General features: G+C 41.7%; 1 protein-coding gene across 1 annotated transcript in view; it reads right to left on the bottom strand.

The window, feature by feature from the left end:
• The window catches only part of GALNT18 (polypeptide N-acetylgalactosaminyltransferase 18), a 396,475-nt gene that overhangs the window by 99,260 nt on the left and 281,904 nt on the right, over positions 1-15,311 (bottom strand). The window contains exon 6 of the mRNA XM_003412001.3: positions 11,838-11,952. Within this exon, the coding sequence (XP_003412049.1) occupies positions 11,838-11,952 (115 nt within the window). The remainder of the gene's footprint in view (positions 1-11,837; positions 11,953-15,311) is intronic.

Here is a 15,311-nt window from a genome sequence, read left to right as displayed (position 1 = left end):
TTGATACCCAATTCTTCAGTCAATTTTTTTAGTTTTTAAACTTTTTATTGTGGTTAATTTTATTTGTTGCTTTAGCTTGTGTTGATTATCTTTACAATTACTCATGGCTGGAAAAAGAACAATAGTTTGCCTTTTTTTTTTTTTTAGCAATACTGCAAGAAAAATTACAAGCAGGTTTTCTCAGTTGTGTACTTACTATCCTTGTCATTGACGGATGAAATAACAAAGAAAGCCCTTGGAGTCAAAATGGAGGGATCAAAACATTCTGTTTATGCTCATGACTATTTTGACAATCTTCTCTTAAACTAGTACTTAGAACATCTTAAGACTATTTTGTCTCCAGCTAGATTGAGAGCCATTCAAAGGCATGGTCTGCGCCATTTACACTGATATCCTAGTACCTGAAAAATGAGTGTTTAAAAAATGAGTGAATGAATCCATAAGATCATGACAAACTACGTCAGCTTTCTTATTGAAGGCCACTGTACTATTGAATATACCATGGACTGTGAAAAGAACGAACAAATCTGTCTTGGAAGAAGTACAGCCAGAATGCTCCTTAGAAGCAAGGTTAGTGAGTCTATGTCTTACATACTTTGGACATGTTATCAGGAGGGATCAGTCCTTGGAGAAGGACATCATGCTTGGTAAAGTAGAGGGTCAGGGAAAAAGAGGAAGACTCTCAGCAGGATGAATTGACATAATGGCTGCAACAATGGGCTCAAGCATAACAATGATCATGAGAATGGTACAGGACAGGACAGTGTTTTGTTCTGTTGCACATAGGGTTGCTACGAGTCAGAACTGACTCCATGGCACCTAACAACAACAACATACTATGCCTTGCTATCCAAGCTATAATGGCTTCTGAAGCTACCCTTCTTGGATTCAAGTCTCGGCTTTACCACTTGCTACTCATGTGACCTTGGGCAAGTTATTTCACCACTTTTGCTTCAGTGTATACATCTGTAGGTAGGGATAATAATACTACCTACATCACAAGGTGATTGTGAGGATGGAAAGTGCTTAGAACAGTAGCTGGAATATAATAAGTATTACATGACCATTAACGATTATTATTAACTCATAAATATGATCTAGCTTTCTAGAACAGGCCAAGCGGTGGTCATGCCTTGACATGTCCCATTGGGAGGGAGCTCACTATCCCACTAGGCATCCATTCCTTTTTTTTTTTTAAGTGGTTCTAATATTTGTTTCTTATATTGAATTGTCAACTACATCCCTACAGCTTCCAGCCACAGTTCATGGTTCTGACCTTCTAAGATATGTAGAATATATAGAGACCATATCTTCTTACTTGACTAGGCTTTCAAATTCAAAGTTGTTTATTGAGTACGTAATACATTCCAGGCACCATTATGAAAATTAAGTAGATGTGAGTCTTGACAACAAGTATATTAAAGTCTGTTTTACCAGTTGATATTTGTGTTTCTCTCAGATATTCTCCTCTTTCAAATCCAAGACCTATTCTCCAGGATGAAAAGTTTGTGAGCTTGAATCCATCCTGTGGACTCACAAACATAATACAAAGCCTATATAACAGATATTGTATGGCATTAATACATTAGTACATTAGACTATTGTACTAATTAGTGAATAGAAAAACACATCAATGGAACTGGAATAGAAAATCCAGAAACAGATCCAAACGTGTATGGCAATTTAGTGTACAATAAAGGTAACATTGCAAATCAATGAGGAAAAGATGTTATGTTAAACAGAAGGCATTGGGATAGCCAGATGGCCAAGCAGAAAAAAGAAGATTTTGGACCCATTCCTCACACCATACATTAGGATAAATTCTGAATGAATTAGAGATTAAAATGTAAAAAATACAATCATACAAGTTTCAGAAGAACACATAGGTGAATTTCTCTACAACCTGAGAATGGATAAGTTTTTCTATGACTAAAATCTGGAAGCAAGAAGGGAAAAGACAGATCCATTTGCTTACATCAAAAAGAAAAAAGAAAAAAAGCCTTTGCATGGCAAAAAACACCATAAGCAATTCAAATGACAACTAACAAACTGGGAGAAATATTTGCAATTTATATCATAGGCAAAGTATTACCATTTCTAATGTATAAACAGATTTTAAAATAGATAAAAGAAAACAACTCTTTAAGAAAGTGGGCCAAAGATATGAATGGCTCACAGAAAAAAGAAATGCAAATGGCCATAGTCGTATGAAAAGCTGTTCAACCTAGCTCTTAATAAGAGAAATGCATATTAAAGCTACTCTGAAAGCCATTTCTCATCTGTCAGATTGGCAAAAACCCAAACAACCTGCAACATACTTTGCTGATGTGGCTGTGAGGAAACGGGAACTTTCATTATTGCTGGTAGGAAAAGCACAACCCCTGGGGAGTCACATTTGAAGATGTCTAGCAAAATTACACATGTATTTACCCCTTGATCTTACAATTCTACTTCTGGGAATTTATTTGAAGGGTACGTGGTAAAAACATGAAAAAAAGTATGCACAAGATTATTAATTACAGCATTGTATTCTCAAAAAGAAAGCAGTAGAATAAACTAAGCAAATGAAACAAATGAACCTGTCTATTAGTTTGGTAGGATAACCATTCAAACAATGGTGTACTATGCAGCTGTAAAAAGGAATGAGGAATATTTCCATATGCTACAGCTGCTATCCAAAGGGTTGGCAGTTCAAATCCGCCAGGCGCTCCTTGGAAACTCTAATGGGCAGTTCTACTCTGTTCTATAGAGTCGCTATGAGTCGGAATCGACTCGACGGCATTGGCTTTTTTTTTTAATTATAGGACATCATTCACTCATAGTGACCCTATAGGACAGAGCAGAACTGCCCCATAGAATTTCCAAGGAGCACCTGGTAGATTCGAACTGCCAACTGGTTTGCAGCCATAGCACTTAACCACTATGCTACCAGGGTTTCTGAGTTAGAATCGACTCGATGGCACTGGGTTTGGTTTGGTTTATTATAGAACGACCTTCAGAATGTGCGTGTATTCAATCACACACACACACACACACACACATATATATATATACACGATTGAATAGTGTCCCCCAAAAAGATATGTTGCAGTCCTGATCCCCCGAAAATCCATTGCTGTCGAGTCGATTCCAACTCACAGTGACCCTATAGGACAGAATAGAACTGCCCCACAGGGTTTCCAAAGAGCAGCTGGTAGAATCGAACTGCCAACATTTTGTTTGGAAATAGGATCTTTGAAGATGTTATTCGTTAAGTTCACATGAGGTCATACTGGAGTTGTGGGTCCTGATGTCATCTGCTATGCAATGGATCGCTTTTGTGTGGCCTTTCTAGCCATGATCTTGTAACTCTCACCCAAGTGATTGGGTGGGACTGTGCAAATAAGGAAATTGTGGCCCACAAAGGAGGTTGGTCAGTTTTGCCTTAAAAGAGAGCCATTCCCAGAGAGAGAGGGGATCCCACCACCACCAAGAAAGAAGACCCAGGAGTGAGCCAAGTGCGTCCTTTGCACTTGAGATCTCTGCACTGAGACCCTCCTAGACCCAGGAGAGAGAACGAGCTGTAACATGGATAGAAGTGATGGCAGAGAAATGGTAGCAGGAGAGACCGGCAGGGCCCTATGGGACAGGGTAGAACTGCCCCGTAGGATTTCTAAGGAGTGGCTGGTGACTTTCTGGTTAGCCGCCGAGCTCTTACCACAGTGCCACCAGGGCTCCAGATCTGACTTTTTAAAATAATTATAAAAAGTTAAATATAAAAGAGAAATTCCTAAAAAACCAAAAGCAAAATGAAACAAATGAACCTGTGTATTAGGTTGGTAGGTTAACCACACAGAGAGGAACGGTTTTAGATGACTTTAAATCACATTAATTTGACCATACATCTCTAGTGGGATATAACCAAAAAACAAAACAAAAAAATGCAAAAATAAATAAATAGATAAATAAATAGACTGTCTCCAGTAATTATATGGAGCCTTAATGGCTCAGTCATTCAGCACTTGACTGCTAACCAAAAGGTCTGTGATTGGAATGCACCAGAGGCTCCGAGAGAGAAAGATGTGGCAGTCTACTTCTGTGAGGATTACTGCCTAGGAAACCCAACGGGGCAGTTCTACTCTGTCCTATAGTGCTATGAGTCAGAATCGACTTGATGGCAACAGGTTAGTTAGTAATTATCTGTAATCGTATTGTGGTGGTACTGCTGTTACTGGCATTCTGAAATTGTTGTGAATGTACCAGGGAATAAAGTAAATGCGTAATTACGTAGGTGACGTTAAAAACCAGAATTTTTGGCATGGGAGAAAGAAAATACTGATGTAAAACTGATGAGATTAAATAAAAACCCTGTAGTCCTAAATTTGAATTGGAAAAGTCAGCATGAATGCTGAAATATTTTATTTCTACAAAAATATTAATAATAATTTCTAGCTCTGAACACTGAGAAGACCTAGAAATAATGACCAGCCCAATACAACAAGCATCTCTAGTCTCCAGACTGTGGTTTTAAATACCATTTCTCAACAAAACAACGCTGAGCTCCTTAGAGAAATGGCTGATAATAGATCTGAGGCAGGAAATTTATAAGATGAACCTGGAAACCCCTGGTAGCAGAGAAATAATCCAAGAGGCAAAAAGACTCAGGAGCCAATGTGAATAGGCTCCCAGTGGCCAAAAGTAGGACATTGGCAAACCAATAAGGACGTTAAATGCGATGAATTGAAATACATCAAATATGTTTAAATTTCTAAGTTTATAATGATACTAAAAAACCTAACTGGTCACCTTTGGAAGATAGTAGAGAATCAAGTCATTCACGGTTTCGAAAGCTCTTATATAAAGAGATATTGATCCTGACTTTCCCCAATGAGCTTTGGTGTACTTTAGAGAGCACCCAAAGAGTTGATGATTGTAAATTTCGCTTTATAAAAGTTATCTCAGGACCACATCACAACAGAACCAAATGAAATTGAAAGAATCATTTCAGATTACTACGTAAAATTGTACTCTAACAAATTTGAAAACCTAGAAGAAATGGATAAATTCTTGGAACAATACTACCTACCTAAACTAACACATTCAGAAGTAGAACAACTAAATAGACCCATAACAAAAAAAGAGATTGAAACGGTAATCAAAAAACTTCCAACAAAAAAAAGTCCTGGCCCAGACGGCTTCACTGCAGAATTCCACCAAACCTTCAGAGAAGACTTAACACCATTACTATTGAAGATATTTCAAACCATAGAAAAAGATGGAATACTACCCAACTCATTCTATGAAGCTACCATCTCCCTGATACCAAAACCAGGTGAAGACATTACAAAAAAAGAAAATTTTAGACCTATATCCCTCATGAACATAGATGCAAAAATCTCAACAAAATTCTAGCCAATAGAATCCAACAACACATCAAAAAAATAATTCACCCTGATCAAGTGGGATTTATACCAGGTATGCAAGGCTGGTTTAATATCAAAAAAACCATTAATGTAATCCATCACATAAATAAAACAAAAGATAAAAACCACATGATCTTATCAATAGATGCAGAAAAGGCATTTGACAAAGTTCAACACCCATTTATGATAAAAACTCTTACCAAAATAGGAATTGAAGGAAAATTCCTCAACATAATAAAGGGCATCTATGCAAAGCCAACCAACAGCCAATATCACTCTAAATGGAGAGAACCTGAAAGCATTTCCCTTGAGAACGGGAACCAGACAAGGATGCCCTTTATCACCACTCTTATTCAACATCGTACTTGAAGTCCTAGTCAGCGCAATTAGGCTAGACAAAGAAATAAAGGGTATCCAGATTGGTAAGAAGGAAGTAGAGCTATCACTATTTGCAGATGACATGATCGTATACATGGAAAACCCTAAGGAATCCTCCAGAAAACTACTGAAACTAATAGAAGAGTTTGGAAGAGTCTCAGGTTATAAAATAAACATACAAAAATCACCTGGATTCCTCTACATCAACAAAAAGAACACCGAAGAGGAAATAACCAAATCAATACCATTCACAGTAGCCCCCAAGAAGATAAAATACTTAGGAATAAATCTTACCAAGGATGTAAAAGACCTACACAAAGAAAACTATAAAACTCTGCTACAAGAAATTCAAAAGGACATACTTAAGTGGAAAAACATACCCTGCTCATGGATAGGAAGACTTAACATAGTAAAAATGTCTATTCTACGAAAAGCCATCTATACATATAACGTACTTCCAATCCAAATACCAATGTCATACTTCAAGGGGATAGAGAAACAAATCACTAATTTCATATGGAAGGGAAAGAACCCCCGGATAAGCAAAGCATTACTGAAAAAGAAGAAGAAAGTGGGAGGCCTCACTCTACCTGATTTCAGGACCTATTATACAGCTACAGTAGTCAAAACAGCCTGGTACTGGTACAACAACAGGCACATAGACCAATGGAACAGAATTGAGAACCCAGATATAAATCCATCCACGTATGAGCAGCTGATATTTGACAAAGGACCAGTGTCAGTCAATTGGGGAAATGATAGTCTTTTTAACAAATGGTGCTGGCATAACTGGATATCCATTTGCAAAAGAATGAAACAGGACCCATACCTCACACCATGCACAAAAACTAACTCCAAGTGGATCAAAGACCTAAACATAAAGACTAAAACGATAAAGATCATGGAAGAAAAAATAGGATCAACCCTAGGAGCCCTAATACAGGGCATAAACAGAATACAAAACATTACCAAAAATGATGAAGAGAAACCAGATAACTGGGAGCTCCTAAAAATCAAACACCTATGCTCATCTAAAGACTTCACCAAAAGAGTAAAAAGACCACCTACAGACTGGGAAAGAATATTCAGCTATGACATCTCAGACCAGCGCCTGATCTCTAAAATCTACATGATTCTGTCAAAACTCAACCACAAAAAGACAAACAACCCAATCAAGAAGTGGGCAAAGGATATGAACACACATTTCACTAAAGAAGATATTCAGGCAGCCAACAGATACATGAGAAAATGCTCCCGATCATTAGTCATTAGAGAAATGCAAATTAAAACTACGATGAGATTCCATCTCACACCAACTAGACTGGCATTAATCCAAAAAACACAAAATAATAAATGTTGGAGAGGCTGCGGAGGGATTGGAACTCTCATACACTGCTGGTGGGATTGTAAAATGGTACAACCACTTTGGAAATCCATCTGGCGTTATCTTAAACAGTTAGAAATAGAACTACCATACAACCCAGAAATCCCACTCCTTGGAATATACCCTAGAGATACAAGAGCCTTCACACAAACAGATATATGCACACCCATGTTTATTGCAGCTCTGTTTACAATAGCAAAAAGCTGGAAGCAACCAAGATGTCCGTCAATGGATGAATGGGTAAATAAATTGTGGTATATTCACACAATGGAATACTACGCATCGATAAAGAACAGTCACGAATCTCTGAAACATTTCATAACATGGAGGAATCTGGAAGGCATTATGCTGAGCGAAATGAGTCAGAGGCAAAAGGACAAATATTGTATAAGACCACTATTATAAGATCTTGAGAAATAGAAAAAACGGAGAAGAACACATACTTTTGTGGTTACAAAGGGGGGAGGGAGGGAGGGAGGGAGAGGGCTTTTTATTGATCAATCTGTAGATAAGAACTGCTTTGGGTGAAGGGAAAGACAACACTCAATACAAGGAAGGTCAGCCTAATTGGACTGGACTAAAAGCAAAGAGGTTTCCGGGATAAAATGAAAGCTTCAAAGGTCAGCGGAGCAGGGGCTGAGGTCTGGGGAACATGGTTTGAGGGGACTTCTAAGTCAATGGGCAAAATAATTCTATTATGAAAACATTCTGCATTCCACTTTGAATTGTGGCGCCTGGGGTCCTAAATGCCAACAAGCGGCCATCTAAGATACATCAATTGGTCTCAACCCACCTGGAGCAAAGGCAAAGGAAGAACACCAAGGTCACACGACAACTAAGAACCCAAGAGACAGAAAGGGCCACATGATCCAGAGACCTACATTATCCTGAGACCAGAAGAACTAGTTGGTGCCCGGCCACAATCGATGTCTGCCCTGTCAGGGAGCACAACAGACAACTCCTGAGGGAGCAGGAGACCAATGGGATACAGACCCCAAATTCTCATGAAAAGACCATACCTAATGGTATGATTGCGACTAGAGGAATCCCAGAGACAATGCTCCCCAGAACTTCTGATGGCACAGGACAGGAACCATCCCCGAAGACAAATCATCAGGCATGAAAAGGACTGGTCAGTGAGGGGGAGAGAGATGCTGATGAAAAGTGAGCTAATTAAATCAGGTGGACACTGGAGAGTATGTTGGCAACTCTTGACTGGAGGGGGGATGGGAAGATAGAGAGAGAGGGAAGATGGCAAAATTGGCACGAAACGAGAGACTGAAAGGGCTGACTCAATAGGGGGAGAGCAAGTGGGAAAAGGGAGTAAGATGTATGTAAACCTAGATGTGACAAACTGATTGGAATTGTAAATGTTCACTTGAAGCTTAATAAAAATTAATTATATATATAAAAAAAGTTATCTCAGCTAATATCTGAAGTAGAAAAAATAAAATAAAAATATCACCATTTTGTATGTAACCCCTAATAGATTGTCCAGAAGCCCTGGTGGTGCAGCAGTTAAACACTCAGCTGCTAACCAAAAGGTCAGCAGTTCGAACCCACCAGCCGTTCCTTGGGAGAAAGATGTAGCAATCTGCTTCCATGAAGATTGTACCCTTGGAAACACTATGGCGCAGTTCTACTCTATCCTATAGGGCCGCTAGGAGTCAGAATCAACTTGACAGCAACAGGTTTGGTTTTATTTAATAAATTGTTAAGACAGCAGTGGTGGTTCAGTGGTAGAGCTCTCACCTTCCATGCGGGAGACTTGGGTTCGATTCCCTGCCAACGCACCTCACGCACAGCCAACACCGTCATTGGAGGCCTGTGTGTTGTTGCTGTGATACTACACAGATTTCAGCAGAGCTTCCAGACTAAGATGCATTAGCAAGAAAGGCCTGGAGATCTACTTCTGAAAATCAGTCAGCGAAAACCCTCTGAATCACAATGGCCCAGACCTGGGCAGCATTTCATTCTGTTGTGCATAGGGTTGCCATCAGTTGGGGGCTAACTGACGGCAGCTAAAAACAACAAAAAATCCTAGTTTACAGATAAGGAAACTGAGGCACTGAGATGTTAACTCATAAAACGTGAAAGACAAACACTAATAACCACACAATAGCTTGAAAATCTATTTTGGGGACAACCAGTAGTTCTGTATGCCCTGAAGGGGGAAGTGGAATTCAAATTAAGTAGCCCCTCTCTTTTTTTATGGTGAAAACAGTTCATGAACTCAGCTGCTAACCAAAAAGTCGGAGGTTTGAGTACACACAGAGGCATGCCGGAATAAAGTCCTGGGAATCTATTTCCAAAACATCACTCACTGAAAACGCTATGGAGCACAGTTCTATCCTGACATTCATGGGGTCACCGTAAGTCATAGTTGACTTGCCGGCAACTCGTTTTTTTCCCTACTTTCCTCAGCTCTGCCAGCCAATAAGGAGCTCTGATGACACAACAGTTAAGCACTCACCTGGTAACTGAGAGGCTGGTGGTTAGAATCCACCCAGTCACTCTGTGGGAGAAAGACCTGGTGATCTGTTTCTGTAAAGATTATAGCTAAGAAAACCCTATAGGGCAGTTATGCTCTATCATGCGGGATTGCTATGAATCGGAATCAACTTGATGGCACACAACACCACCCAGCCAACAGGTTGTCAGGTCCCTGTTTTAAGAGTCAGTGTTCCTTCTATTCCAGTAATACTTTATCTCTACCAAGTGGGAGGGAAGACGCTGAGGAAAAAAAAAGCCAGGCAGCAGTTTATATTGTAATTTGCACCCCGAACACGAAACTACCTGAAGATACTTTAACATGTATTTGAGAGCCTCACCCAGGCCCACATTCCAGAACAGCTTTATAATCTAGGGAAAGAAGAACGAGAAATCTCCCACACTCCATGATTGACTCACATACATGTTGGAAGCAGAGTTCACAAATCTAATTTCTTTCTCCGCTCCCGGACATCTCTACCCAGCAAGCAAAAGGGGCGGGAGGCAGTCCCGCCTGCTCAGCCAATTTCCAACAGCAGCTTGTAGTGAAAAATGTTATGTTTGGGGTGAGCATTTATCCAGGAGCAGTGCGGAAATGAGATGGTGAGCACATAAATGGCGAATAAATGACCGATGTAGGGAGAGCTGGAGAAATGAGGGTGATTATGCAGGCACTGTCCTCTATGAATATATTAGCTCCCCAATAAGCCCATGCATTTTGACTGCTTCCCAAGCAATTTCTCTAGGTTTCCATGAATACAGGTATCTGGCAGTGTTTGCTAAGCTCAGCTCAGACAAGCTGTTCCTGCTGTCAGTCCTGAAAGCCCCAGTATTAAGACCAGGAGGTGAGTTAGGCCCCACATGTCACTGTCAGTTCATTGCAGGTGTTGTGAAGTGCTGCCGGCACGTGCCCAGTCTCTCCTTCAGAGCAGGGGCCAGGACTTTCCAGGGCCAGTGGAATGCCACCTAAGGAGGTTCGAATTGAATGGAGGGTATATTCAAACTGGAATCCTTGAGTGGGAATTGAATATCAGGAACTAGAGACAGCCAGATATTGACACTAAGGCAAAGGGGGCAAGAGTGGGGTCATCACAAATGGGAACAAGCTAAATGTTGGGTGAGGTATGCATGGAGGTGTGAAGAGATTGGTGTTGAGTAGGAATATTTTGCATAATTGCCATGAACACCAGTGGGTGCAAGGTCCTCTTGAAGGGTCGGCAAGCCTGTAGCACGGCTGCTAGCTGCTTAAAGAATCCCAGGGAGAAAACAGTGGCGACCACCATGGGGACAAGCCACAGCTCAAATGTTGGGTTTATCATGGGGACAGAGCCACTCCCTGGACATAGGGGTGGCCTTCCCACTAGGACAAGGTCATTGACTGTATCCATCATCATATTCCTGCCAATCATCAGGGGACCTAATATATCCTTCAGACATGGGGGAAGAAGTCCAGTTTGGATTTACCTTGCATGGGCTCAAGGAAAGGGGCCACAGAGCCTATGAGATGTTCCTGTAGGGTAAGAAACAAAATGGTGTCTACTGTGTGGATTCACACCATGATCTGAGAAAAGCTAAAACAAAGCTCTACACTTTGGAGCAGGATGGTCGCTATCTCAGGAGAATGGTGTGAGGCGGAAATGGGCCCATGGGTCTGGCCAGCAAGTGGTAGAGTTAGAAACCACATGGTGTGAATCTGGCTGTGTTTTGCTGTTTGTACCCCATGAATTATTTCCTTGTGGACCCTTCTTGACAAAATCTTTATGAAAGTCCTATGGGCCACTGAGGAGGAGATAGAAAATACCAAGTGAGAAATCATAAGGGGAAGTCACTGTGAGGGTCACGGAACAGGGGCCACCCCTTTTCTAGCCACCCCTCGGTGCCTGAAGTCTCTTCCTGAAGCACATCTCGCTCACCCCTGAGGGGCTTGTGTTTGGTTTTAACAAAGAGGCTGTTTCCCTGAGTTGGGGGCTCAACTCCCCCATGACCTCACCCTTAGCCAAGCAGGTTCTGAAGTCCTCTTCTTCCTGAAAATTCTACAGGTCACACACACATCGTCCATGGTTAGAAACTGGACATGTAGAATCAGCCTGTACCCCTAAACCTCGAGCCCCATTTCTCCATCCCCTACATTCACCCATTTGGGAACTGAGCCAAGCCCTTTCTATGAGAAGCTCTCTGCTCACCCTGATGCCGAGCTCGACATTCTCTCCTCCATAGACCTCCATGCCTTCATCCAACAAGCCGATCTCCTGGAAGTACTGTCGGTCCACAATGAAGCAGCCAATGAGGGCAGGGCTCCTGCAGGGGTGAGGGAGATGCAGTTAGCAGAGGGGCTAGCTCATGGGGTCTGCTAGATAAGTAAGAGCAGTGGAGCCTTACTCCCAGGAGGATCTGGTCTTCTCCTCTGCTTCCAGAGTTCATGTGGACCTTGTTCTTGGAGTAGTCCTCCAAGGTCCACCCTCATCCAGCCACTCCAGAGAGGCTGTTTCATCAGGCAGTGAGCAGACAGCTCCTGTCTTGGGACCAGCCGTATTTCCCTGGTGGTGCTTGTGGGTATGTTAGCCCAGAGAGGTGGTACTCAGCTTGCCAGTCGAGATCATCTGTATCTCTAGCCGTCCTGACCAATGAACTCTGAACTGATAGCCAGTCTCTGTTTCTGTCTGGGTACCCATGCCAACTCTCTGAACCTTGCCCAGCTTGGGTTCTGCATGCCAGCCTTGGTCCACTTGCAAAGATTAGCTTGGGCTAGGTTGTAATGAAGCTCCCAACTACTACTGTAGAGCTGTCTATTTCTCCCTTCAATTCTTTCATTGCTTCCTTTATGTATTTAGGTGCTCCAGTGTTAGGTGTATATGTATTTATAATTATCATATCTTCTTGATGAATTGACCCTTTTATCATTATATAAAGCCCTTCTTTGTCTCTTGTAACAGATTTTGACTTAAAGTCTACTTTGTCTGATATTAAAATTGCTACCCTTGCTGGCTTTTGGTTATTATTTTCATGGATCATTTTTTCCATCCTTTCACTTTCAACCTATTCGTGTCCCTGGGCCTAAGATGTGTCTCTTGTAGACAGCATATAGTTGGATCTTGCCTTTTTGACTAGGTTGTAAAGGGCTTTGAATAGCATGGTAAGAGATTTGGATTTTATCTGCAGGCAATGGGTTGTCAATGAAGAATTTTAAGCAGACAGTGGTGTAAACAGATCTGTGTTTTTTTTTTTTCAAAAAGAATATTCAGGCAGCAGTGGGGTGGCTGGAGGAGACTGGGTGGGAATTGAGGAACCCAGTTCGGGAGCTTGTTACTATATCCAGATACAACTGATGAGGACCTAGACCAGAGCATCAGGAATAGAGATAGTTTTAAGACAGAATTTGATGTAAAATCAGCAGATGGACTATGAGGGTGAGAGAAAAGGTGGAATCTGGATGCTGGCTAGCTTTCTGGCTTGGGTGATGGTGAATTGGAGGTTACTCACAACATGGGGATATAAGAGAAGAGGCTGGTTTCAGAAGGCAGAAGGAGTTCACGCTGGGCAACCTGAGCTTAAGGCGCCTGTGGGACACCAGGGAGATATCTAACAGGCAGGGCTTAGGTATATGGTCTGGAATTTTGCTGGGGTCTTGGGTGGTGCAAATGGTTAACACACTCTTCTGCTCACCAAAAGTTAGGAGGTTCAAGTCCACCTACAGGCACCTTGGAAGAAAGGCCTGGTAATCTACTTTTAAAAAATCAGCCATTGAAAACTATGCGTACAGTTCTACTCTGACACACATGGGGTCTCCACGAGTTGAAATCAATTCAACAGCAACTGGTTTGGTTACTGGTTTAGGAAATTGGTCAGTTGGTGAAGGGGCACCATATGGAAAGAAGCAGGGTGAGTTTATGGACACAGAGGAGGTTGATTGGGACTGGAACAAGAAATGAGAGTGGGGTGGTCCCAGGAGATGAGGTTGGAGAGGAGGAGAGGCAGGAGCAGACCCCACAGGGCCTTGCGTACCTTGCTGATGTTTCAGTGTTATTCTGTAGAACTCAGACAAAAATGACCTCAAACTACGTTTCAAAGATTTCAAACTCTTCCTGCCTTGGCTGCTGTCTTCATAGACACCTGAATGAGTCCCCTGTGCAGCCTCTGCTTTTAAGGGTCAATACTCCTGAAACAGCCATCGCCACCAGACCTGATTTCTGTCTGCACCGCTGCAGGGTGGGTTCCTTTCTGTTCCCTGCAAAGTCCTGCCTGCCCCTTAAACACAGATGTGACCAGAAGGTGGTCTAGGGGAATGCTCCTGGAATGAAAGAAGAGATTAGAAGCTGCCATTGCTTTGTATTACATCAGGGAGAAAGATGATGAAAAATGTTATTGGAAGTGGAGGATTATTTCCTAAGATCATATTTTTCCTTGTCAGAAGAAGAAATATATTCATATTTATAACAGGATGGGATAGAACCCAACTTAGCTGTTTCCCATGGTAATCTCTGTTTACCTACTGTCTTAAGCCCCTGCCACAATATTGTGCTGTTAAATGTTTGTTGTGAGCCCACTGTGTGCAAGGGCCTTTTACACACACGGTCTCATTTGATCCCCATTATAGCCGCGAGACAGCTCATTGTGACATCTTTGTTGTCAACCCAATAGCTGGCCACTGTTGAGCTTGGAAGTGGTGTGGCCAATTTCTGTCTACGGGCCTGGTGAACGCTACTGGAGAGAAATATGCTGCCTTACAACGAATGTTCTTGCAGAGGACTGCATTGGTATTGACTGCTTCTGTTCTGCCCATCTCTAAACCTTAATCAGCAGCCAGTAAACCTATACTCCAGGTCGTTGCCAGGGAATATGATCTCAGCCTCAAGTTTCCCGTTACTCAATTTTTTTCAAAAGCTTGACTGAGAGAAATTATGTGTACGGAAGGTTTTTAGAAGGCCATTCCTGGTTTAACCCCTAGATGAAGACGGCCCCACAAGATGCTGCCACTTTATGTTGCCCACCCCTGCTCCTTTTTCCTCGGAGCTGTACGTTAGTGCTCTGTCCACATATGGTATAAGTTATGAAAAAGGCCTGGTGATATCTCCTACTGTGTTCTAACAGGATGCCTCTGAGATGGTTGTTTGCTGCATCCCTCAGTGACACCTTTAGGAAGACCTGCATAAGAAATTTCTTTCAAAGTTAACTGCTAGTCAGAGAAAGCCTTGCTATCCCTGAGGGATTTGTAGGACATTTTTATCTTTATTTTTATTTCTAAGACCATGTAAGTTTCATTTTCACCTTGGCTACCAGGAAGCTCAGAGACAAGTCTGCAGGTTCACTTTAAGAACTGTGACGGACCTAGGTCTACTCAACTACATTCTAATCTAATTTGTTGTGATCTTTTGGTCTTTCCAGGCATTTATCTATTTGTTTTTTGATATATTCTACATTTTCTCGTAAGCTATTTCTAATCCCTTCAGGAATGAGACAGGGCATAAATCAATATCATTTTTAGCCTGATTGTGTCCACTGAATACCCTGACTGGTTAATAAGCAACAGGCCGGCTAGAGACAGCTTGTATTGATCCCAGGGTAACTGTTTTGGATCCTGTTTATTTGCTGCCTGGATCTGGCAGTTAGAGGAAGGCCCTTCCTACATATCCTGGAAGCAGACTTCCTGAGTGCCTGTC

This window comes from Loxodonta africana, chromosome 7 (assembly GCF_030014295.1).
Source record: "Loxodonta africana isolate mLoxAfr1 chromosome 7, mLoxAfr1.hap2, whole genome shotgun sequence".
Lineage (NCBI taxonomy): Eukaryota > Metazoa > Chordata > Mammalia > Proboscidea > Elephantidae > Loxodonta > Loxodonta africana.
The sequence above is the reverse complement of the archived record's forward strand: the minus strand, read 5'-3'. Positions and strand labels throughout refer to the sequence as shown.